Genomic DNA, 26,916 nt, shown 5'->3' with positions numbered 1-26,916 from the left:
GAGCACAGGCAGTGGAGGAGGGAGCTAGGCTGCCTCTAGTAGAAAAGGGCGGTGATAATCCCATGAATTCAAGGAATGTGCTCCGGTCAGCAAGGCCTGGTGATGAAACACGAGAGCAGTGGCGTAGAGCAGCAGGGAGTTCGTGTTCTTGAGCCCAGGGAATGGAAGAAGCCAAAGGCACGGCTGGAGAAGCACCAAATTCATGTGAGGTCAAGGCAAAGTGAAATCAGGCCTGGTCTCCTCTGGCTTTGGGATTATGAAAAAAGCCACGCGCAAATCAAACAAGGATCATGGGGGCGGAGGGTGGGGGGGTTGCCGGGGAAGGAGGGGATGTGCAATGGGCTCTTCAGCTCCACCTAGTGTATAATATCCGCCAATGCATCTTGCCTTGCATCTACCCCCAGGGGGTTGATGCCTCTGAGTAGAAGCACTGGTGAGTGAGTGGGTCTGTGCCGCCCACTCCAGCTGAGTTACCAGCAAGCTACATCCTAACTACCAGATTCAGCCACGGGAAGGAGCTAGAAGAAAAGAGAGATCCGACCAAAGTCACGCGCTACAATGTAGCACCGGAGGATTAAGAGGGAAGAAGGGAAGATCTCTCGAGGTGTTTCCCATTCAAACACGCTCGGCATCCACAAACTCTAAACAGAGAGGCTGTCCACATACTGATCCAAATCTCACACTGAAGTCTGGGGCTTCCTCCTCCTTAGATAAATAAATACATATACTGGGTACGGGTATAGGGCAGGTAGGTGCCGAAGACGCTTCTAAGAATAGCTCTTAAGTGAGTGGGACACACGCTAACGAATTCAGTGAACCTTTCTGGGCGCATCTAAGAAATGAACTGATACGTAACCGGAACCTATCACGTCCTGGATATTTTCACCTCTGCATATCGTTTTATGTTCCTCAACAACCCGATGAAGTAAGACACACGGCTATATATTCGTAAGTAGAGGAGGCTGGAGTAATGTGTGTAAAACCAGGCAGCCTGTAAGTGAAGGAATTGGGTCTTACTGACTCGTGTTCACAAATTCTATTTACACGCCATTGGTAAAGTCCCTTGGCATCTCACGTTAATCAACTGATCTAAAGCACCAGAAGGTTCCAGAGAGAAGAGATGAAAGAACAATCAACATTTCAGCTCCTGTTTTTTAAATTCCCATTCAGGGGTGTCTGGGCTGGCTCAGATGGAAGAACTCTTCCAAGATCAAGGACTCTTGATCTTGGGGTCATGAGCTTGAACCCCATGTTGGGTACAGAGATTACATACATACATACATACATAACCTTTTTTTAAAAAAAACCAAATGTCCATTCAGTTATGGTCAACCACTCATCAGCTCATGTCCACATTCCATTCGAAAGCCCACCACAGTGTACCTGAGCCTGTCCACAGTCCCAGAAGGAATTGAGGCCCTCTGCAGTTCTAAGACTGATGACATTACCACAGTTGCAATCAATCCTTTTATTTCTCCATCTCTTTTACTCCAAAAACTCAAGGGCGCAAATAGTGGGACTTTAACCCCATGCCTCCATGTGGCCCCCACCGGCCTTGGTTCTGTTCTGTAAGTTAGCCTGGTTCTCCAGCCCATCTCTTGTACCCTCTCCTCCCGGTCCTCACAGGAAGCCCTGCCAGGGCTCTGCCTTCCTAGTTCCAACCAGTCCCTTTTGGGGCAAATGAATCTTGATCAGACCCTACTAGCTTATTGTAAGAACTTAATACGCCATCATTAGGGCACCCCCTTTTTATTCCCGTAAGAGAAGACAACTAACACAGTGAACCTTTCCATAGCTTCTTAATCTGGAGAGAATCAATCAGTACAACACAGCAGGTGAGTAAAGTAAGTGGACATCACAGACGACCATGCCAAGCCCACTTTGAGAGCCCAAATGCCACCATAATGAACCGAACAGCAATAATGAACTGAACCATCCCAACTGGTTAAAAGTGAGCTTCTGGGTATGTCTCTTTGTTTTTAATGCTTTTCACTCTTTACCAAAAGGGAGCTCTAAAATAGGAAGGACAAGAGGAACAGGGATGGGTGGGGTTAAAGGAGCCATCTCCCCTAACACGCTCCGTTTCCAAACTCACACAGGTGACCTAGAAGGTGCTCCCTTGGCAGACTTGCCCGTTCCCTGGCCCCTCGGTGTGCACACGTGGGCAGGACACAGTGGTAGAAACAACCCTAACAACTTTCTCTAATTAAACAAGAGAGACAAACCCTCAGCACAGCCCTCACCAAGCTCTAAGGGAAAACAGATGTCTCTCCTGATAATTCCACCTGAGATTCCCAGGGCCATAGTAACTCTCCAAACAAGACAGCTGGTCCCCGTGAAAAACAATGCAGGGGAAAAGAATAAAACAATCTGTGATAAGATGACAGTCTCTCATTAAGCTCCCCCCAGTGAGCAACGCAGTGTCTGTGTTTGTAACACTTGATGTTAAACACGAGCAGTAACAGGAAACACCGTCGTCCAACCACAAACAGAGTCGGCAAGCCGGTGACCCGGAGCAGAGCACGGTCTACGTGTCAACCGTGAGCTCGCATTTCAGTCGGAGGAGCCCTGAATGGGAGGAGAAACTGGCTAGAGATGCCCTCTGTGAGTCAATAACTATCTTCACAAAACAACCCCCCCCCCCCAATTCTGAGGTCGCCAATGTGGTCGGCGACCTCAGAACTTTCACTCGGCCATGCCCCAGAGGACCTGGCTATTCTGATCCAGGAGGACATAAGTTCTTTAGCAAAAGGTGTTTGTTTTCAGAAGCCTGGCAAAGGCACAAGAATGAATCAAGACATCATCCTGTGGACCGTGGTCACATTCAGCCAAAATGGTGCTGAAAAGTCAGCCGTCTCCTTGGCAGCCCGCAGTCAAGTTAGTCCACTCCTGGCTCTTCCGGGGTAGCCTTTTCTACTCATCTTGATTTCTACTCATGTATTTACTTGCTTGTTCATTTGTTTACCGTCTGCCCTTCCTGACACCAACCTGTAGGTCGCATAAGAGAAGGGCCCACCTCTCCCGCTCGCTGGTGACGCTCCAGCACGAGATCATTACCTGGCTGATAGCAGGTACTCAGCATTTTTCTTGCATTGTTGGTCATTCAATATTCGCTTAATAAATAAGCCAATTATCATAATTAAGTAATCAGGCATGTAATTAATGTAATCATTAATCATAAATTCCCAAGAGCACACGCTCCTGAAAATAACAACTAAAAAAAAAAAAGGTATGGGAAGCATCAAAATTTCTGGACAGTTTTTGAAGACTTTTTGGGGGAGCAACCAATAATACGGTTGGCCCCTGAATCTTTGCTTAGATCCATCGTTATTTCTTGAAGGGAAGACCAACCAGGCTTCTCACAACCTACTGGAAGTCAGTATGGCAGTCCTAACACGCCACTGTGCCAAGGTCTGTTGCAACGGTGTGGTGGGTCAGGTCAAAGAGGACAAAGAGAACGGAGTCCTGGCCAACATCCTCACCTCCAGAACAGTGGGGGTGGTAGCAGAGGTGCCTCCCTTGAGCCCAGGCAGACATACTTACAATGAAAGTCATACCAATGCCCGATATAAGTCCGGGCTTCTTACCAGGCAGCTGGGAGTTCCAACTAGAAGCCAGAGATCAGCACTGACATTCCAGGGACTATAGCCCAAGAATGGTACTTTTGCTAACAGCCATGCTCTCAAATGCCATAGGGACGTGTCAACCACAGGCTCATAAGACACGCACCTGCCTGCATCAGGTAAACCCCCGACACAGCAGAGAATCATGGGCAGCAACAGAGCTGAGAGCTGGCACATATACAGAATCCAGTGTCTTAATCATACATGACACTAATATATAAATGTGGGGGCATCTGGGTGGCTCAGTCAGTTAAACGTCCGATTCTTGATTTTAGCTCAGGTCATGATCTCAGGGTCCTGGGCTCAAGCCCCACATCGGGTTCTGTGTTCAGCACAGAATCTGCTTGAGGTTTTCTCCCTCTACCCCTCCCCCCACTTGTGCTTACTCTCTCCCTAAAATAAATAAATCTTAAAAAAATATACAACCATGTCAGCCTTTCAGCTATATTTAGTGATATTATTTAAAGTGAAAAATTTTAATGGAAATGATCACTATCCATTTTGATACAGGAAAGCTAGTGTTCACTAATACTAGTGAATTTCAAAAAAGCAATTTTTAAATCATACTTTCCATTTGCATTGGTTTATATTTTAATATCTATCCTAATAAACAAAACTTGAGCTGAAGACAGAACTTTGTTGTTAAAGATCTTTAACTATTAAGATATCATTTTTAAGAAAGTTGAAAATTTACTACACTATTTTCTTATAAACTACAGTAATAAACTGCTGAAAGTCTCCCACTAAAACTTTTTGATGTTACACACATCCGTGAAGTTGTTTTGAATTTACTGTGAGTGCATTTGGAAGTTAAATTCAAAAGGCATTCCAAGAAAATATGCACTCCTCAAAAGATGAATTTGTAGATGAAATAGGGTTTCCATCCTACAGTCAGAACCCCAGGATATACCCATTCAAGGTACAGGAACTCAACTACAGAAACAGTTTCTTTTAATGTCCCTCCTTCCACACACAAAGATAGATTTGGATTTTATGCACGTATGAGCAGCAGAGCCCCAGATGAATGATCACTTTCTGACTCATGATGGAATCCCACATTCCCTAAATCATGCTGTTCTTTTTTTCTTTAATGAGATTTTTAAAAATTTATTTATTTAAATAAACATATAATGTATTTTTAACCCCAGGGGTACAGGTCTGTGAATCGCCAGGTTTACACCTTTCACAGCACTCATCATAGCACATACCCTCCCCAATGTCCATATCCCCACTACCCTCTCCCGTCCCCCCTCCCCCCAGCAACCCTCAGTCTGTTTTTTGAGATTGAGTCTTTTATGGTTTGTCTCCCTCCCAATCCCATCTTTTCATTTTTTCTTTTCCTACCTCCCCCCAGCACCCCCACTTTGCATCTCCACTTCCTCATATCAAAGAGATCATATGATAATTGTCTTTCTCCGATTGACTTATTTCGCTAAGCATAATACCCTCTAGTTCCATCCATGTCGTCGCAAATGGCAAGATTTCATTTCTTTTGATGGCTGCATAGTATTCCATTGTGTATATATACCACATCTTCTTTATCCATTCATCTGTTGATGGACATCTAGGTTCTTTCCATAGTTTGGCTATTGTGGACATTGCTGAGAATTTTTTAAAAGATATTATTTATTTGTTAGAGAGAGACCCCACGCATGAGCCGGCGGTGGGGGGGGGGGCAGGCAGAGGGAGAAGCAGGCTCCCCGCTGAGCAGAGAGACCCATGAGGGACTCGATCCCAGGCCCCTAAGATCATGACCTGAGCTGAAGGTAGCTGCTTAACCCACTGAGCCACCCAGGCGCCCCTCCCCTCATCCTGTTCTAAAGGACAATATTGGTTTTTACTTTTACATTTTGCTTTTATTTCCCAAGAAACCTTCAGTTTTTTAAGACACTGAGTGCATGCCTGCTTTCTGTGAACAAACAGAAGAGCTTGAGAAAAGGTCAGCAGTTCTTTTAGAAATTTTATTAGCAACAACAAAAGCCCTTAAGTTGTGTTTGATAACTATGATGTTGGTAACTATGAAAGCAACTCTTGTCTATTTTGACAGGTCTTGTTATTGTTCTAGTAAAAACAAGTATCCATTTGTAATTCAGGCACATAAAAATGTTTCTCCTTTGAATGGCAAATGAGATTTTAAGTGACAAGAATTCTTACAAAAGGTTTTCCAGGATGGACTTAGCCTCATTTGAAAGAAGGCTGTATGGCATGAGTTGGACGTTGGGCATCTTGTTTCAAGGAGAGGTAGTCAAACGCGAGCCATTATACAGAGAGTGAGAGAAAGTCTCCTTTTGCCAAGAGTGACTTTTCACTAACTCTGGTTCACTTGATGGTGGGGAGGAAGGGAGTGTGAAGTCTGAAGCCAATACCCGAGGCGCACTGCTGGGAGCTTTTGAGGGTCCTGGCAGACCGTGGGGAGGTCGGTCAATTCACTCGCTCCACATTCTCAAGCCCCCAAAGACGTGGTTGTATCAACAGAGTAAAATCTCCACCTGCAAACTATCGTCGGTGATTCCGGCAGTTGGTAGCATTTTATTTTGGCTTCCTCGTTTCATGATGCTCACCTTTCAGCAGTCAGGGGCATGGGGTTTTGAGACAAAGGGGTCAGGAGGCTCTGATACGGGTCATGCTGCCACCAGCTCACTGGGGAGCCTTGGGACTCAGTTTCTTCATCTGGATGACCAGGTGATTAAATTAGAGCAGAGATCCTCTACCTTTCATCACACAGGTGCCTTCTATGGAAAGGCTTTATTTAGCAGCTAACAAAATAAATGACGTGGTTTCCTAGGTCAGAGCTAGCTCAGCATGATCACAGACAGAAGCAGCTTCTTTTAAATACCGAGCACGGGTTAGTACTTCCAAAGAGCCGGGGAACTCGGGGTCCTGGATGATTCCGACAGATTTGTTCCACTCCTTCTTTGGCTGAAATCTGTTGCTCTGAATGCACGCCGCTTTCACTGCCACACAGCCCAGCGAAACACAAGCAAAAAGTGCCAGGGTGGCCTCTGGGAAGCTGGCAAGCAGAAATCGGCACCTACGGAGCATTAAGCTCCAACCCAAATTGAAAACCCAGATAGCACCGGCGCTCTCTCGACGTAGCGCATCCTGTCCATGACAAGTTAAAGATTTGTTTTGAGCATTGTGCTGACAAGGTCAAGGCACAAATTCACTCTGCCTTTTATTGCTTTCAGCGCAACCCCTTTGAGGATCCCCTGTGCTTGTGCAAAGCCAGGCCGCGTGCCAGGCCTGACACCCAGCCCCCCAGGTTCGACTCAGCAAAGCCTACAGCATCCAGCCAGGAAAGCCTCCCTCAACAACTCTGGGGAGCCCCACTCATGCTGTTTCCTGAGTGAACACCCCTGGGATACACACAGAAGCCCTGTGTTCAACTCCACCCACCTAGAGAACAGACTACAAAAGTCACACCCAGCTTTTATGCTGCAAGCAAATACTGGGTCCTTAAAGCATGAAAGCCAAAAGAAAAAAAAAAAAACAAAAAACGACTTTAAGCTTCTGCTGAAGACCTAAAGCAGGAGCAATAATAACAGCAGCGTGATCCGGTCCCTGCTTACCTAAACACCAGAAATCATAAATCAATAGCCAGACCAACTCTAGATCATCTATAAGAGATGAGGCTTTGGAAGGTCATCCATCTGCTCAAAAGCGACACTGGACACAAGCAAGCAGACAGGGCGGGTCATGCTTCAAACTTTAAGGGGAAATTATTCCCAACCCAGAGCTCTATCCCGAGCCAAACTAGCAATCAGCTGGGGTGGGTCAAGACGTTTTCTGCATGCAAGTTCTCAAAACACGGGCTTCCTTTGTAGGCTCTCAAAGCTAGGGAATGTGCTCTCTCAGTGATGAAAAGTTCACCAAGAAACAGTCTACTAACAGAATGAAAACAAATGAAGAACTCAAATTAACATCAGAAAATCTTAAGCTACCATTGGGGTGCCTGGGTGGCTCAGCTGATTAAGTGTCTGCCTTCGGCTCAGGTCATGATCCCAGGGTCCTGGGATGGAGCCCTGCATCGGGCTCCCTGCTCAGTGGGGAATCTGCTTCTCCCTCTCCCTCTCCCCCTGCTTGTGCTCTCACGCTCTTTCTCCCACTCTCTGTCAAATAAATAAATAAAATCTTTAAAAAAAAGAAGATCTTAAGTTAACATGAAAATTCTCAAGGATAAATGGGAGCTCCCCTATTCAGGTTGCTAAATTTCTCCTGACCCCGTTTTCAGCACGGATACAGTAACAGAAGTTCTACCACAGGCAAGGAGGAGTGGGTGACACTGTGGATGTCGTATGGGGACAGGAGACCCAGGAGACAAGGAGAGTAGACTGGCAGCCGGGTGGTACTCCAGCAGGGATGGCTCCAAGGGAGAGGTAAAAAGGAGAGAGACTGAAGGGTCAGCCTAGCATGTCTGCCCTTTCTCGAAGGGAGTTTTCTAGAAATGTTGGAGAGTTAAAAAGATCAAATAGAAAAAACATGCTAAGAGGGACAGCAAAATAAAGTCAGACCAGGAAGGAACTGCACATGGGGCATTCTCCTTACCTCCTGTATGAACAATGCTTCCAGTCAGTGACTGAACCCCAAATGGTGACACCAGTAGAGAGGATGGAGGAGGGAAGGGTGTATATGTGGGTCGGGGTGGGAGGGAAAAAAGAGTATCTCGGATAGCTAAGTCAAGAAAGGGCATTAAGGGGCACCTGGGTGGCTAAGTGGGTTGAAGCCTCTGCCTTCGGCTCAGGTCATGATCCCGGGGTCCTGGGATCGAGCCCCGCATTGGGTTCACTGCTCGGCAGGGAGCCTGCTTCCTCCTCTCTCTCTGCCTGCCTCTCTGCCTACTTGTGATCTCTGTCTGTCAAATCAATAAATAAAATCTTAAAAAAAAAAAAAAAAAGAAATGGCATTAAAAAAAAAAAACTTGTAACTAAGTCTGGTGACAGACGGTCATTAGACATACTGTGGTGATTATTTTGAGATATATACCAATATAAAATCTTCATGTTGATTACCTGAAACTAACTGTTTGACATTATACACCAATTATACCTCAAAAAATTTTCAAGAAATTGTTTATAATTGTCAAAAAAGAAAAGAAAAAGGAATGGCATTATAAGGATATTATTTAGAAAAGCCTAAAAATGGACCTAAAAAGCAGAAAAATAACCATAGTTGCTTTGAGAACCAAGCCTGGGACCTGCGGAGAGGCAGGGCAAGAGACACTGTTTTTATTAAAAGTCTGGTGAAATTAATTGACCTGAGAGAGAGAGCAAGCCTGTTTGTGTGTACACAAAGAAAGACAGTGATTGCGTTTCACGTGCAGGAGTCTCAATATCATTTACTACATTTTCTGTAACTGTAGGGTTTTTTCTTTGACCCAGGTCACAGTCAACAAAGTTCTCCTAAGTTTCTAAGAATCAGAACACACACAGAGAGAAATAAAATACCTTCAAATGGCACAAGGCACGGTGGGAGATAGAGGCAGATCGACAACTGAAATTAACAGGAAGCCCCGGGTGTGTGTGTGTGGGGGGGGACTCCAAGTGCGAGCCTCGAGCCACGGAAGGTGTGGCCCTGGGGCCCCGAACAGCTGCAGAGCATGATGGCTTTGCACATGCGCCACAGGAGAAGCAGTGGGATCTGGGCTCTCCTGACCTCCTCTTGTGTCCCTTCAATAAAGGCACTGCCGCCAGTGTCAGCCCAACCCCAGCCGGGATGCAGCAGAGTGTCCTTAAAGATGTCATTTCCCAAACACTAAGCAAGATGTCTCATCCCAGAGTACATAGGGGTGCAGCCGTCTGAGAACAGGCAGGAGACCACTGGACGTTTGACCTGTGGAGAAAGAGCTACCCCTGAGTCCGGAGGGCCCGCCCAAAGGACACCTGAAAGAGGACCAAGCTGGACCATTTGACATCTCGGACCAATGCACATGCAGTCTGGGTCATTCATGCCTAAAATGGGAACACCGAGGTGGCAGAGTGGAGCTGAGGGTGTGGGCCATGGTTGGTGCTGAAATTTTACTGGAAAAAATAAATTCACTTCTTTCCCTAAAGCAGACATACCCAGCTGTGTGGGAGGCAGCTGATATTTTAATCGGAGAATTAACTTTGTCCTAGAAAACAGATGCAATAAGCTGTATAAAATCACGTCTCATTTTATACAGTAATCCCCCCTTGCAGAAGAGTCTTCTTGAGGGAAGAGCATACCAGAAGCCTGGTTGGAATGGCAGCTCTGCCACATGCTTTCACCTTGGGGCAAGTCACTTAAAGGCCCTGAGCTTCGGTATCCCTCTTGCAACAGGGGACTCTGATCCCATGCCGGGTCAGAGGAGAATTCAGTAAGATATTAAGTACACCCAGTGCCCAGCAGCGTCCGGGAAAGGTTGTTAAAATTGATGACCTCTGCAGGCACCATGATGTGAAATCATGCAAGGCTACAACACCGGGCACCCAGCTCTGTCTGGTGAAACCTGCCTTGTTACACAGTAGCCAGATCAGTCTATCTAGAAACCCAGGGAACCTGGGAGGCCACAGCAAGAGTGAGCTTTCTGCTTCACCTTTCGTCAGGAAGCTTCAGTCAGCTGGCTGGCCCGTGGGTGGCTCCTGCTCTTTCCCTGGTTTTAAGATCCCTTCCATCTAGACTAGGCAAGTGGCCACACCCATGGGCCTATGGTGCTCCACTCAGCACTGTCCTCTTCATTCCCAGACAGATTTTCTTCCCAAATGCATGGAAATCTGCAGAGAACAAAAAGCACTCTAGAGAATGTTCCAGGAGGATCTTTGATAATAGTGAAGCATTGTATTCAACCTCCCAAGACCGGACAGATCATCCTTCTTCCCTGTGGCCTCAACCTGTTGAACCTCAGGGACTCTGGTGCGGGTTAGTGGCAGCCCCTCCTTGTAGACCCTCCACCTCTTTCTTCCCACCCCCCAAGTCACTCGATACTCCCGGTTTTTCCTCCAGATTTTTCCTTCCCCCGTGAAGCCATGGCCTCTTCCCCACCCCCACTGCCTCTCTTCACCACCCCGTGCTCCTGTGAGGCTCCTAACTGGTCTCTGGTCCCAGGCTCTCGCTCCCCTCCTTCATCCAGGGGGGCCAAGGAAAGGCAAAAAGCAGAACACGGCTCAGCTGCTGTGTGATCTTCTGGGCTAAACCCATGGTGTCTCCCCCTCGCTCGCCCAGCTTGCAGCCGCACACTCCTTGCTATGCTGTTCACACGCAAGCCCAGTGCACTCAGGGCCTCTGCACACGCCGTCTCCTCTGGCACATTCCACCACAGAGGGAGCGGACTGGACCGCTCTCCAACTCGTTCTTCAGGTGTCGGTTCAAGGTCACTCCCTGAGACGCCAGCAACGAGCACTTCAGCAAAGTAGCGCCTCCTTGGCCCTTCCTGTCCCCTGTCCCTGCTTGTTTCCTCCAGAGCCTCCAGCTGCTTCTAGCTTTTCTGTATTTGTTTGTCGTCTTTCTCTGGCCATTTCCACCACTGGAGTGCGAGCTCCGTGAAAAGAGAGAGCCTACATACACGTTCCGTGTCCACCGTTGTATCTCCAGCGCCTAAACAGCGTCGGTAGAGTAGACGCTCCGTAAATGTTTGTTGAATTTTTGAATGGAGGTTTTAGAAGAAAGGGTCTAACGTGATGCTATTTATATTAGGGGGATAGGTAGAAATTGCTTTGTTGATGTCGTCCAAATTCCTTGGCATGGCCTGATAGTAAGCCCTTCATAAACTGACCCCAGCATTTCTCTTTCCAAACTCACTTCTGGGTATTCCCCGGAACACATAAACCAACTCTTCCCCTCCCTTCTTTTCTGGTCTCATCCTCTCCCCTCCTCCTTTTCTTTCGGTTTCTTCGTCTATCTGCAGAAGTGAGCATGTATGAGTGCTACTGTTCAAGCTTCCATGAATTAACTGAGTATCTAGTACACAACCATGACTCAACACGTATTAGCTCTCTTTGACTTTTCGCATACCGATGCCCCCGTCTCCTGCCCTGTCCCCATAGTCCCCTGTTTGTTATCTAAGGAAATTCTGTTGCTTCTTCTGGGCCCATGTGTGATAATTTGGTGTGCACAGCATAACCTTGCATTATAATTATTTGCTTACTAATCCCTTTCTCTCCCCAGGAGTCAGAATGTGTCTTACTCATCACTGTACTCCCAGCAGCTAGTAATAATGATACACCTCATTTATTTGTACTCATTTGAATCCATCCAGCAATTTAAAAACAGTCATGCACAACAAGATAAAAAGGAAAAAAAAGGAGTAGGAAAAAGAAGCTGAGGTAAAGTTATTATCCAAATAGCATAATCATAAAATTGTGCACAATCACTAAGGAAGAGCTTTGGAGTTACAAGAGAGGAAAAGCTGATGGTTTTGAGGAGGAGTATTCTTCTAGTAAAAACAGCCCTGTCTTTGAGGTCCTCAACTAGAAGTTCCTGGTGCTAAGATACTGAGGTCTCAGAGACTAGCCTTCCCTGGGAACTCATGAAAGAGCCATTGTGACCGGCACATGAGACCACCGCTCAAGAAATGTCTGCTAAATGCTGAGGACAAAAAAGCTCATGACTATTTCCAATGAACTAAAGCCTTTCTGTTTGGCAAGACTTTTCTGAACTACCCCCACCCTATTCAGACTGAGGGAGTATCCTCGGGTCCAGTTCAGTTCACCAAACCTCTGGGATATTTTACAATGTTTCAGATCCAAGAATAATAACTTACATTCCACGTTTCCCAGAACGTACCCTCAGTGTGAGGCAGGTGAGTCTCCCCACGCTGGCAACAGCCGGTGCTTACCCCCCATTTATTTCTGGCTTTGTCCCTCTTTGTTAATCTTTACTTTTACAATTATATCTTCTCTTTTAGGTATGTATGATCGATAATCCACACAGAGCTTTCATTGACTATTCCAACTCTCCTGATCTCCACTATTCCAAAACTGTAAGGCTCTGGGGACTGTGGCATACAATTCAGAATTGTGGTGTAGTGTTTCAATCAATTCACCGAACCAGCCAGGCCTCCTAAACCAGAGTATAAGTCCTCAGAGACAAACACAGACTGGGACTTCTGGTATACCCGGTAAGCCAGCACCACGTCGGTCTGGAGCAGACGTTCAACCACAGCTGATTGCCAAGCTGGAGCAGAGATAAGTGAGGAACATGGACTAGACCGGCTATCAAGTTAAAGAAGAAAAAAAAAATCCCTCCTAATGCAGAAGCAGCATTCTTCCAACAGATCATTAAGTATAATACTGTAATGCTGCAAAATGTAAGCCCTAATCATCGGCTCCTGTAATCTATCTTCTCTTTAGATGACACAGTAAAACAAAAAAACCAAACAACACTAAAATTTGTGGAGAGAAGGCATGGTTTCATGACCCAGCCCTGTGACTATGGTCTAGGACTGTGCTACTTAATATGGCAGCTGCTAGCCACATGTGGTTATTTAAATTTAACCTTAAATAAAATTTAAAATATAGTCTCTGAGTCAGACTAACCACATTTCATGTGCTTAATAGTCACAGAGGCTACCATGCAGTACAAATGTAGAATATTTCCATCACTGCAAATATTCTGATGAATGGTACATGTCAAAGTCACCCTTTGATAATTCAATTAAACTCCTACAAGCCTCAGTTTCCTCTTGCGTAAAAAGGGAACAATACCTGCCTTACCGAGTTGCTGTAAGATTTATATACAGTACTATGAATGTCCTTGGCAATTTTAGTATAGTTCGACAAATTATAATTTTACATATATATATATATATATATATGGGCCCAGGCCTATATGTATATACACACATATACATATAGAGAGAACTTTAAATATCTATAAAATAAGAGTCTAACAACTGTCAATAAAAGCGGCTGTCAAAGAGAGTGATTATCAAATCTCAGGTTATGTGAATGCTGTCCGGGAGGCGGGGGAGTTGGGGAAGAAAACACCGGTCAGATCATCTCAGGAATGCTGCATTCAGGAGGAATACAGATTAACTGAAGCATGTCCGGAAGAGTCTGGAAAACAGTGAGGAAAGAAGCCCACAAGTTCTCAGCTGGGAGAAAAGGACTCAGCAGGAGAAGAAGAGAATGCATCTTGAAACAAAGGATTGTTCAAGAAGGGGGGTGTGGATCTTGGGCAGCGGCAAAGATAATCAAGAGATGGGCTTACCCATTGTAAAGAAAATATTTACTATTTAGTTGTCACCAATGGAAATGCTGCCTTATGGAGAAGAGGGCTTGTGATCCCAGAAAGTGGGATCAAACACAGTGGTTCTCAAACTTGTGGGTCGAGTCACCCAGGGAGCTGGAGAAAATTCAGATGCTTTGGTCCCACCTCCAGGGTTCCTGGTTCAGTAGGTGTGGAGCAGAGCCCATGATCTTTGTCTCTACCAAGTGCCCGGGGGGTACCCTTGACCATACTGGTCAGAGACCACTCTTTGAGGCCCACTACTCCAACGCAAGCTGGAAGAACCCCTCAGTGACCGTATACCGGGGGCTCTTGAAACCAAATGGGCATTGGACTTTGCAACCTTCCAAAGCGAGTGCTGCAAGGACTCGCGGTAGGTCCTGGGCAGGGCAGACCGCGCAGATGCCCAGCCTGAGAATACACGGAAGGCAGATCCCACCGGGCTCTTGCCAGGTATATCCTTGCGTCGTCACCCCAAGCAAACCACTTTCTTGCAGTTTTCCTATTTACGTAAATGGTGGGTAATGCCGTCAAGCAACGCCGCACGGCCTGAAGGAAATAGCCCATGCAAAGACTGTTCTGTAGGCCGCGGTCTCCAGCTGTGGGTTCAAAACTGGATCACACTGGCGTGGCTTTCCAGGCCGCAGGGGCAGTCGGACCCAAGAGGGTGGATGCACCGTAAGGCATTCAATCTCAGTACTCCGACCAGCGCGGAGACCAAGACGACGGGCGTTTGGCTCCATCCCTCGCCTTATCGGAGGCAACGGCCGCGTGGCCAGACAAAACACAGCTCAGAGCTTGTCACTACTCTCACCACAGACAGACATTTCACACAGAGATCCGCGCCTCAAGTTTTTAGTAGTTTTATTCATGACAGCCAACCCTGAAAAGAAGCCAAATGAACATCACCTAGCAAATGGATAAACTGCGGCATATCCCTTAAATGGCATACTAGGCAACAATAAAAAGGAACAGGTACGATCTCACGGATATGAGGAATTTGAGAAACAAGGCAGAGGATCACAGAGGAAGGGAGGGAAAATGAAACAAGATGAAACCAGAGAGGAGACAAACCGTAAGAGACTCACAATCTCAGGAAACAAACTGAGGGTTGCTGGGGAGTGGGGGGTGGGGGGTGGGAGGGCTGGGTGATGGACGCTGGGGAGGGTATGTGCTATGGTGAGTCCTGTGAATTGGGTAAGACTGATGAATCACAGACTTGTACCCCCGAAACAAATAAATACGTTAGATGTTAATTTCTTAAAAAGAACAAATAATGGATATCATGACAGGGAAAAATCTCAAAACTTCAGGCACCTGGATGGCTCAGTGGGTTAAGCTACCGCCTTCGGCTCAGGTCATGATCTCATGGTCCTGGGATCGAGCCCCGCATCAGGCTCTCTGCTCAGTGGGGAGCCTGCTTCCCCCTCTCTCTTTGCCTGCCTCTCTGCCTACTTGTGATCTCTCTGTCAAATAAATTTTAAAAATCTTAAAAACAACAACAACAACAAAAAAACCTTCATGCTGAGTAAACAAAGCCAGACACCAAAGACAGTATATGCTGTAATTTACATGAAACTTTAGGGAAGACAAATCTATAGAGAGGTAGGGCAGACAATCCCCAGGGGTGGGGACTGACAGGGAAGGGACTCGAAGAAATCCTTGGGAGTGATGGGAATGTTCTAGATCTTGACTGCTGTATGGTTACACAAGCCTGTACATCTGGCAGTGCACGGGAAGTGTGTGCATTTTGTTGACCGTATACTCCAAGTTAATCCCTTAAAAACAAAAATAGTGTTTTCTGCTTCATTGGGTCCACCCTATTTTATGTTGTGCTTAAAAGTGGTGTCCCTGATTGCCTCTGAGAGGAAATGGGGTAGCCAGGGACAGGCGTGGGAAAGAGTTCTTCAAGCTGTTTACCCTTTTGTACTTTTAAACTTTTGAACTGTGAGGCGGTATTAGCAATTTCTTAAAATAAGCAAAATTTAAAAATAAGAAAAAGAATTTTAAAAACATGTTCTTTGTTGGTAAGATGAGAAAGACATAGTCCTAAGACTGTTGGGTCATTGCTCAATCTATTTCAGGTTGTAGAAATCCTGCTTCTTGAGACAGGCACTATCTGTGATCTGTGTTTTGTCAAACTCCTTGGACCTGTGAGTCAACGCCATTTTTTTAAGTATTATTTAGTATTCCAGCATTTTTCATAAAATATATCATAGATAAGAACACACACACACACAGACACACAGAGTTTTAAAATAATCAGAACTTGAATGTCATGTAACTACCACCAGAGCCAAAAAATAGAACACTGCCTATACCCTAGAACTTTCTATGTGCCTCTCTGTGGTCATACCTTCTCACTCCTCCCAGAGATAAACTCTTCCTTAATTTTAGGGATAAGAAGGTCTTTCTAGGGGCACCTAGGTGGCTCAGTTGGTTAAGGGTCCAACTCTTGATTTCAGCTCAGGTCATGATCTCAGGGTCTTGGGACTGAGGTCCATGTGGGGCTATATACTGAACAGGCAGCTTGCTTAGGATTCTCTCTCTCCTCCTCCCTCTACCCCTCCCCCTGCCTTTTTTGTCCTCTCTTTAAAAAGAAAAAAAAAAAAGAGAGAGAGAGAAAGAAAAGACTGTGTTTCTAATCTCTTATGTGTATAGCCCTGATTAATAGTGTTTAGTTTAATGCATGCGAAAACTTTTTTAAGAACTGGATAATTCTACGCATACTGCGTCCTTCTTTTGCCCAAAGTTATGTTTGTAAAATTCACCTACATTTGTAAAATTCATTATTGCCTACAGCTGTTTATTTTCACTGTGATAGAGTATTTTTAAAAAGATTTTATTTATTTGAGAGAGATAGAGGGAGAGATAGCATGATCCAGGGGATGGGCAGAAGGAGAGAGAGAGAGAGAAGCAGGCTCCCCACTTAGCAGACAGCCACATGAGGGGCTCGATCCCAGGACCCTGAGATTGTGACCTGAGCCAAAGGCAGACACTCAACTGACTGAGCCACCCAGGTGCCCTCACTGTGATATAGTATTTTAAGGTAGGAATGCATGTATTATAATTTACTTATCCATTAAAAGATTCATGAACACTTTGACGCTTTTTTGTTCCCATTGCCTATTAAAACAACAAATCCAAACACACAGTCTGACATTCAAGATGACCACACTGCCCCCAAAGATGGGTCCAAAATACCTAGCCAGTCTCACCTCCCCACTTTTCTCTACCACCTATCACCTGATTGCACCTGTTCAGTATATCGGTCAAAATATAAGACCAACGTCTTAGGGCTGGGATGCTGTTGACTTTATATGAGATCTACCCAAATCATTCCTGTCCCTCCAGGTTTGTTCAGTCACGGTTATCTTAGGAAGACCCCACAATCTCTTCCAGCCACTATGCTGTCACTCCCCCAAAACTCCATCATCGAATGACGCTTTCTCTGTTTCTTCTACCACACCTGCTTCATGCAGCCTTGTGTTATCCCATTTGTAATGGCTGTGTCTCAGATTTGGGGCTTCTAGTGCATGGCCCTAAAATATTGCAGATAAAGGACAGCTGAAAAATGTTAGAGCTTTTGAACCCCAACTCAAAACTTGAAAGCTACTGCAAGGATCAGGTACTAAATCATTCAAAAAAGGTTTAGAAAATTAATTTCCACAAAAATGCAATAATGCCAATTAAAGAAAAAAAATCATTTTTGCCTAAGATAAGATTTGGCTTTCTCATATTTCTGACACTGATCTTTTTTTCGCATAAAAAATACAGAGTTTTAGAGTCCCTAGGACATGGACTGCCAGAGTGTCACATAATTTAAGATCACTTGATAAGAAGCACACTATTTAAAGAAAATGATGACCTTGAAAATCATTTTAACCCCAAAAGCAAGAGAAGGAGATAGAACATCAACATTTTAATGAAATTAATAAATGGATCAGAAATTACAACTAATAAGTATTTCAGAATTTTAAAACTGGGGCTCATCTTTCTGTCAAAGAAAATACATGCATGGAATGTAGATACTGCAAAGAGAAGAAGAAATAAAACAGACAAGCAGAAAGCTATAACTGAACTGAATGCCTGACCATTGTTTGCCTCTCCATCAGACTAAAAAAAAAAAAAAAAAAAGGATGGGAGTGCCCTCCTGGCTCAGTCAGTAGAGCGTGTGACTCTTGATCTCAGGGTCATGAGTTCAAACCCTACACTGGGAACAGAGCTTACTTAAAATAAAAAGAAAAGTTTTATAAAATGGATGGAAGACATCACTCCAAAATAATACCAAATATGCCTTTCAATTACTTTATGCAAAAATCATTCTTTTTAATTGATGCTATTTAATATGCATCATAGAAAAATTATTTGTAATTTACATTATAGAAATTAGGCTAACATTATTAATATAAAGAGTTCCTACAAATCAACAGGAAAAAGGCCCATTGGCACAACTAAAAATATGGACAAAGTTATTTATAAACAGATAATGCAAAGAAAAGATAATTATAATCGTTCTTGAACATAAGAAAAAATGCCCAAACCTAGAGAAATGCAAATTAAAACCAAATTGGGATGCCTTTTTTCACCTACCTGACACGCAAGATCAGAAAGTTTGGTAAAACACTGTTGGCAAGGGTATAGAGAAACAGGCAGTCACACACATTGCTGGCTCTGGCTGGAGTATAAACTTACAGAACTCCACGGAAATTCTATAAAGATATTCATCAAAATTACATGTGTACAGGGACACATGGGTGGCTCAGTTGGTTAAGCATCCAACTCTTGATTTCAGCTCAGGTCACGATCTCAGGGTCTTGGGATTGAGCTCGGGATGAATAAGGCTCCCTGCTCAGTGGGGAGACTGCTTGGGGATTCTTTCTCTCCCTCTTCCTCTGCCCCTCCCCCTGCTCACATGAGCTCCATCTCTCTCTCTCAAATAAATAACTCTTAAAAAAAAATACACATTCTTTTGGAGCCAATAATTCCACTTCTGGGAACCTATCCTATACACATGCTTTCATATATGCAAAATAATGCATGTCCAAGGCCATCAGCTAGAACACTGAAATAGCAGAAGTTTGGGAACTATCTTAATCCATCAGTAGGAAAAAGGTTAAATAATTTGTGACATCTTTATGATAGAATTCTATGCAGTTGAAAAATAAGTGATTGCCAAAACATACAAAAAGAGGAATAGCTCAAATAGTATCCCACAGTTTGTACAGAATATTGCCTATTTTAAAAAATATGCACAGTTTGGAACGATACAGAGGAAACTGGTAAAATTGGTTGCCTCTGGGAGAAAACTGGGTGGCCAGAGACAGGCATGGGAGGTAGATCTCTGAAATGCGAATCATTTTTTTTTTTACCTTTAAATGTTTGAGCTCTGAGGCTATTAACTGTTTTTTAAGTAAATAAATACAATTTAAAATTAAGAGAATCTTAAAAACATGTCCCTCATCAGTAAAACGAGGGAAACACAGTCCTAAGATTACTGGACTGTGGCTTGATCTAGCACAATGCAATATATCCTCCTTATTTGAGGGCTCATGTAACTTCAGAATAGGATAAAGAACTTTGGAATAAACACGAGAAACAAGTACAGCTAAAATATCCAAAATAAATTCACAGTGACCCCGATAAGATACAGCTCACTTTAAGAGAAATCACGACAAGCACAGATCAGCAGAATTTTCAAGTCGCTCCAGGTAGCCTAGAAAATGGCAATCTGTGTATGTTTTGTGAACTTTCTTACTTCCTAACTTTAAGGTTAATAAGTCATGTCCTGTAACAAGGTATCTCCTGCCTGTCCCCTACTTACTCTGCACTGTGCCGATCATGCTTATTACCAGGACGCAGTTGCAAACAAAGAAGGCTTTTCTCCACCGTCCAACAGAAGACAGGGCACGCGACATTCGGTGTAGGAGCCAGACACCTTCCCTGCCCTTACTGGTGAAGGGCTTTTTTGGAGAGACAGACCTGTTTGATCAGGGGCTTCTTAGAGAACATTCCTGTAGATTCTATTTTGTACTTCACCTGAAAGTGTGACTGTTTCTAACACTGTGCACACACCTGGGGGGGAGGGGAGGCGGGGCAGCGGGGTGATGTACATTATCCACCTGTTTGCTTCCTGTTTTGTCATCAGGGAGTAAAGACTGTAAACCCAACCCTCCAGGGAGTGGAAAAACAAATCATTCAGTGCCCATCTCAGGTGGCTGATGAAGGCGGTGCAGTCTTGAGCATGGACCTAAGCTGGTCCAGATGCCTGCTCGGGGTGCATGAGCGAACACAAGTACAAGCACGTTTGCACTGGCACGATTTGGGCCAGCAGGACAAGGCCTGTGAGTTTTCGAAAGCAAAAGCCGAAGTTTCCAACCGCGCTGGGCACACCTGTATGTACAGGTGCATGCGGGTCAGCCGACCCCCTCCCACGCCACGCTGGAGACGCACACGGAGGATGACAACTGTTTACTAGGAAGTGCTTCTGGAGGAAAGTTGAAGTGTGCGTCTACCTGTTCGAGAAAGGGGGCCCAGAAAGTGGGGCAGGGCAGACACTTCTTCCGCGGGGTTCAGGAGGCACCCCCCACACCGGGCCCGGGGCGCGCCCTCTGCCCGCTCCTGAGCGCCCCAAGGTCACCTGCCCTCCTGGGCGTCCCCACCCACCCCGAGCTCTCACCAGAACAGCAGGTTGGCCGCGACGAAGCCCAGCAGGCTGCGCAGTGGCCTATTCCAGCTCAGGAGCTCGTCCGCGCGGCAGCCCAGCCACAGCACGGGCTCCCCCAGCAGCCAGGTCACGGCGGCGGCCGCCCCGCCGGCGGCCTCCTCCTCCACCTGCCGCCCCGAGCCGGTCGCCACCGCCCCTTCCTCCTGAGCTTCCTCGCCCTGCTCCTCGGGGGGAGTCCGGGGCGGCGGCCGCGGCCGCAGCGCCTGCTCCCCGACCGCCGGAGCCGGGCATCCCTCGGCGGCGTGCTCGGGAGGCGCCGGGCTCGCCATCTTCAGCGGCGCTTGCAGGCGGAGACGGGCACGCGCGCGGCGCGCCCGGGTGTCGGCGCCGAGAGGGCGGCGGGTCCTCGCGCGGGGCGCGCACCGCGGGGCGCTGGCGGCTGGGTGCCTTGTGACGTCAGTCCCGGCGGCGGCGGCGGCGGCGGGGGCGCCTCCCGGGGGAAGTGGGTGCGGCCAAGTTCGCGCAGGGGCGGGGCGCCGGGCGCCGAGGGGCTGGGCGGCGTCCCGGGGAGCGCGCGCCCCCTCGATGGCCTCGCCCCCGCCCGGGCCGTGTCAACCGCGCATCTTCACTTTCCGCGGCCGGGGGCCCCGCTCGCCCCTCCACCGGCAGCGGACGCCCCTCCCGCTGGCAGCGGATTTCGGGGGCCGCCCGGGCCACCACAGCAGAGGTCTTCCGTCCTCTGCGAGGAACGTGATGCTCTAAACGCTGGATTGAGAAACGAAGGAAAAAAACGTTTGGGTCAATTAAGGAGCGTCAGGCCGCTGCGATGGGGGAGGGCGCTTCCCCTCGCCGACCTGCGGCCGAGGCAGCCGCTCCCCCTACGCGCCGGGCTGCGGGAGGTGCAGGTGAGCGCGAGCGGAGGAGCCCGGTCCCTGCGGAGACCTGACGCTCTGCGCGTGGCGAGTAAGCGTTGGCAAGCCTTGACCATGGTTACGTCTGAGTCACTCTGGTCTCCGAGTCCCAACAGCCATCAGGACGTGGGTAAGGCGACCGTGAGAGGGTGGCAGGGAATCCTGAACCCGCCCACAGCGGGCCTCCCTGGCCCTCGTTTTTCTGGATGAGCGTGAGGGGGAGGGAAGAAGTATAATTGCTGTGCTCACTTTTCACTATTTGCATTTTTTAAAAATGTCCTAGCCTTTAATCCCGTTCTTAACTTTTCTCTGGAACTAAATGCCCCTGCCCCCACCACGAGCATTCTACCTACAATGAATTCCGGCTCCTGCAAGCCTCTTGGATTTCGTACTGGCAACCGGCCGGCTTTCGGCTTTCACGAGCTGGATGGGGCTCATTCCCAGAGCAATTAAAGCCTGTTGCTTCAAGGGAGCCTCTGGGGAATGCTCTGTAATGCTCACCTGGGTGGTCATTATGGGTTTATGCCCCTGTGTACACACATTTGAAAATTCATTGATGTGTGCATTGCAGACGTGTGCACTTGGCCGTATGGACTATATTCCTAGAGTTCACTGGAAGGTTTCTTGCACACCTACTACGCGCCCAAATGCTTTGCTAAGCCCAGTGGATATGGCTTCCACCCACAGGAAGCTCACAGTCCAAGGAGGGGCTACGTACAACGTGATAACCGCTGTCATGGAAATAACTGGTCTGTGCCAAGAGTCTTAACTTAAATCACAAAATTAGGGAAAGAGTGGAAGAGTCAGGTTTCAGGAGGCGTTTGGTAATGATGGCATCTGGCCTGAATTGTGAGGAGGGAGGTAAAGTGGTGGTTTGGAGGAGTGGCAATAATTTCTGTTGGGAGAGCAACGAGAGGGGTGCGGAGTTACACACGGGCATGCGCAGTTTCTTGTGGGTATTTGCCGCAGACCGCCAAGGCCCTGAATGATCTACTATCCGTGGAAAGTTCGGGGTTTGCAGGAGGCGGGGGTGGGGGGGGGTCCTAAAGGCAGGGCCGGGTCTCTAGCCTGTGCGATGTACCCCTGAGGAGAATCTGACCACTGCATAGAAAGTGGCCAGGGAGGCAATGGAAAAGCACGTGGAAACAATTCAGGATTGGGTTTTTTTTTTGTTTTTTTTTTTTGTTTTTGTTTTTTTTTTTCTGTAAAATAAAGACTCTTTTCCCAGGTGTTGGTTCTTTCCCGTGGCCCTGCTGCAGAAGCTTCTGAAAGATAAAAGGGGCTTTACTGTGTCATCTGGACTTGGTTTAGGTTTGGATACAGCCCCTAGGGGTATGGAAGTCTACCATTTTCACTAGATTCTGCAGCTGGACTGGAGAATGCGGGGCAGGGGAGGTGAGGAACCAGGTCATCCCCACTGTCCACACCAGTGTGCATGTGCTTCTAGTAATATGTTTGCAAGATTCTTCATGTTCCTTCCTCTCCCCCTGAATTCTAATTATTGTCATCAGGATCTATGGAAGTAGGAAAGGGTATAGACAAGAAGAACCATAAAAGCTAAACTTCAGTTCCCAAATACGGTTTGCAACACTTTTAAGAGAGATTATCTCGTCTTTTATCCCTACCCACAGCTATGTGAGTCCACTCACCGTTCTCTTCCAACAGTAGCTAGTAAGCTTGTAATAGGAGAGAAAAATGGCGAATAATTAAATCTCACTCCAGAAGGCCACATAGACAACATTGAGCTAAGCCCTAGAATGAGATGGAAATGCCCAGTAGTGCTTTCATTTTCCTTAAAAGGTTTTCTCTTAGAAGCCTACAGTAGGTCCGTGACTGAAAGAGTCGTGTACACACGTTCGATTATTAGTCCCGCACGTAGATGTTTTAGTGCCGATAATTTTGTCACAGCCATTTTACCTTCTCATTCTCACCATATCCTCCATTCCTTATTTCTAATTTTCTCGCATTTCCTTACTACTGAGCCAAGAGAACTAGATCGTTATCTCTAAGCCCAGATAAACGGGAACATCACACCACAACAGCAGCACTCAGGAAATGGAAAAGAAGCTCAGACCCAGTTTCCAAGGCCCAACTTACAGAAGGAATTGGGTATCTCTCCTTTGGGCTGACTGTTGTGCTTTTAAGAATTGGAATATCCAAACTAGAATTGTCTCCACTTGACAAGCATCCTGTCAGGGTGGTGCTTTCCCGAGATGAACAACCTCACACCAAGATGGTGGCCATCCATACACCAGTTGGGGCACCTTGTTTAGGGATCAGCCCTGATATTACACAAAAGAGGTTTTTAAGGCTTCAGAATGGTTAAAGAGAACTGAGGTCATATGACAACAAGAGTATATCCTGAAAAGTTACTATCCATGTATCCCATGTGCATGACACACAATCAGCAAGGATGACTGCAGGACATTATCTTCCAGCCCCTTCCCACTAGGCTGGTGGTCACACCCAAGTCCACACACCAGCTCTGGTCCTATGTTGGGGGAAATCATCGAGAGCACATGACTGCCGGTTGACCCATAAGAGGGACCTGGACAACTAGAGGCTCCTTACCCCTTCCCCTGTTCTTGGCATGTCTGTTTTGTAGCTGTGGTTCCCACAAGGGGAGCTGTTTCAAGGATACAGTCTTGAGAGAGGAAAGTATTGTTGCTTATCACCTCTGTATAGACTCAAGATTCTGGCTAGCTGGTGTGGAGATCTTGCCCAAGACAAGCCCTGTCTGTAAGTTCCCTTGCTTATTCAGCTTGCCACCTATCACTCTGGAGTGGCCTGTCTCATCCTTCGGTCTCTCCTTGCCCTCCCTATATGGGGGGATGGGGAGAGGGAGATGTTCAGATTTCAGCTGGGAAGCTGCCGAAGTTGTGAACCATCATCCTGGTCTGCAACCTCTTCTTGTATCCCCACCCCCCCCCCCCACCAGCCGCGGTCCTCATTCTACTTCATTGCAATTTTGTATCATACATTCCTTGTTTCTTCATTTATTGATCATTAAACATTCATTAAAGGCTGGTTGTGGGCTTACAGTAAGACAAACAAGGCTGCTTTTTTCCCTCCTGGCTCTAGGTCATGGGCAGAGGAACCTGAAGAAGGTGATCAAGTGAAGGGAGTGGGGGGTGTGGTAGATGCACAGCCTGAAGGCAGAAGGGGAGTCAGCCTGACCCGGAGGGATGCCATGAGCTGCTCTGAGCTTGAGCCCAGAGTGGGATGAGCTGGTAGTTGCTCGAAAGGGCCTCCTCCTGGGTGCTGCTAAGGAGTCTGTGGTTTGGGGTCATGGTGGGCTTTCAGCAGGAAGGTGAAATGGCTTGGTTTGTGGTTTTATTTATTTTTATTTCTTTTATTAACATATAATGTATTATTTGCTTCAGGGGTACAGGTCTGTGAATCATCAGACTTACACACTTCACAGCACTCACCATAGCACATACCCTCCCCAATGTCCATCACCCGGCCACCCCATCCCTCCCCTCCCACCCCTCCAGCAACCCTCAGTTTGTTTCCTGAGATTAAGAGCCTCTCATGGTTTGTCTCCCTCCCAGGTCCCATCTTGTTTCATTTTTTTCCCTCCCTGCCCCCCACAGCCCCCCACCCTGCCTCTCAAATTATATCAGTGAGGGCATATGATAATTGTCTTTTTCTGATTGACTTATTTCGCTTAGCATAATACTAGTTCTAGTATTATGCTAATTCCAAAAACCAAAATCTTGACATTTGCAACAATCTTGACATTTACTACTACTAGTATTATGCTAATTCTAGTTCTATCCACATTGTTGCAAATGTCAAGATTTTGGTTTTTGTGATGTCTGCATAGTATTCCATTGTATATATACACCACATCTTTATCCATTCATCTGTTGATGGACATCTAGGTTCTTTCCATAGTTTGGCTATTGTGGACATTGCTGCTATAAACATTTGGGTGCCGTGCCCCTTCGGATCACTACATTTGTATCTTTAGGGTAAATACCCAGTAGTGCAATTGCTGGGTTGTAGGGTAGCTCTATTTTCAACTTTTTGAGGAACCTCCATGCTGTTTTCCAGAGTGGCTGCACCAGCTTGCATTCCCGCCAACAGGGTAGGAGGGTTCCCCTTTCTCTGCATCCTTGCCAACACCTGTCATTTCCTGACCAGTTAATTTTAGCCATTCTGACTGGTGTGAGGTGGTGTCTCACTGTGGTTTTGATTGGTATTTCCCTGATGCCGAGTGATGTGGAACACTTTTTCATGTGCCTGTTGGCCATTTGGATGTCTTTGCAGAAATATCTGTTCATGTCTTCTGCCCATTTCTTGATTGGATTATTTGTTCTTTGGGTATTGAGTTTTAGAAGTTCTTTATAGGTTTTAGATACTAACTCTTTATCTGTTATGTCATTTGCAAATATCTTCTCCAATTCTGTTGGTTGTCTTTTGGTTTTGTTGACTGTTTCCTTAGCTGTACAAAAACATTTTACCTTGAGGAAGTCCCAATAGTTCATTTTTGCCCTTGCTTCCCTTGCCTTTGGTGATGTTTCTAGGAAGAAGTTGCTGTGGCTGAGGTCAAAGAGGTTGCTACCTGTGTTCTCCTCAAGGATTTTGATGGATTTCTGTCTCACATTGAGGTCTTTCATCCATTTTGAGTCTATTGGTACAGGGAAATGGTCCAGTTTCATTCTTCTGCATATGGCTGTCCAATTTTCCCAACACCATTTGTTGAAGAGACTGTCTTTTTCCATTGGACATTCTTTCCTGCTTTCTCAAAGATTAGTTGACCATAGATGGCTTTGATGATATTGAGGTATGTGCCCTCTATTCCTACACTGTGAAGAGTTTTGATCAAGAAAGGATGCTGTGCTTTGTCAAATGCTTTTTTAGCATCTATTGAGAGAATTGTATGGTTCTTGTGCTTTCTTTTATTAACGTATCACATTGATCACAGGAAAAATTTAAAAAATAGAGTAAGAAAAAAATAAAATTAAAAAAATTTAACTTTGGAAGACCAAGAATTGTGGGGGAAAAGCCATGAATTCTACGTGTTGTTTTCCCCTAGCTCTGGAGTTCCACAGTTCTTATTGATCGGTGAACTTGGTCTTGGCTGGATGTTCTTGCTGATCTTCTGGGGGAGGGGCCTGTTGCAGTGATTCTCAAATGTCTTTACCTGAGTCGGAATTGCACCGCCCCTGCCAGGGGCCGGGCTAAGTAAGCTGCTCAGGTTCGCTCTTGGGAGCTTTTGTTCCCTGAAGGCTTTCCGTAGAGCTTTAGAGGACGGGAATGAAGATGGCGGCCTCCCAATCTCTGGCCTGGGGGAGCCGAGAGCTCGGGGCCCCATTCCTTAGTGTGCCCTCAGAGAAAAGCGCTCAATCACTCCTGCCTCCCTGGTCTCTGGCCATGCTCCCCCTGCCTGTGACCAAACGTTTCTATCTCTGGCACATGGGCCCATTTGGAGTCTCCAATCCCGGCAGATTCCTGCAGTACACACCCATGCCGCTCCTCCTGGAGGAGGAAGGAAGGGGTCTCCCTGGACCTGCCAATTATGGGG

The 26,916-nt window shown here is 46.4% G+C and overlaps 1 protein-coding gene across 2 annotated transcripts in view; it reads right to left on the bottom strand.

The window, feature by feature from the left end:
* The window catches only part of RETREG1 (reticulophagy regulator 1), a 126,041-nt gene extending 105,111 nt beyond the window's left edge, over positions 1 to 20,930 (bottom strand). Inside the window, exon 1 of one of the 2 annotated variants that reach the window (XM_080804449.1) lies at positions 20,485 to 20,930. In XM_080804449.1, coding sequence (XP_080660575.1) covers positions 20,485 to 20,801 — 317 coding nt within the window. In that variant the 5' untranslated portion in view covers positions 20,802 to 20,930. Of the gene's footprint in view, positions 1 to 19,629; positions 19,889 to 20,484 lie in introns of those variants that run through there. The other variant, XM_080804450.1, reaches the window with a different exon arrangement.
* Positions 20,931 to 26,916: the final 5,986 nt, after the last annotated feature.

Source organism: Martes martes (assembly GCF_963455335.1).
Source record: "Martes martes genome assembly, chromosome: 5".
In the NCBI taxonomy this organism is placed as follows: Eukaryota; Metazoa; Chordata; class Mammalia; order Carnivora; family Mustelidae; genus Martes; species Martes martes.
The sequence above is the reverse complement of the archived record's forward strand: the minus strand, read 5'-3'. Positions and strand labels throughout refer to the sequence as shown.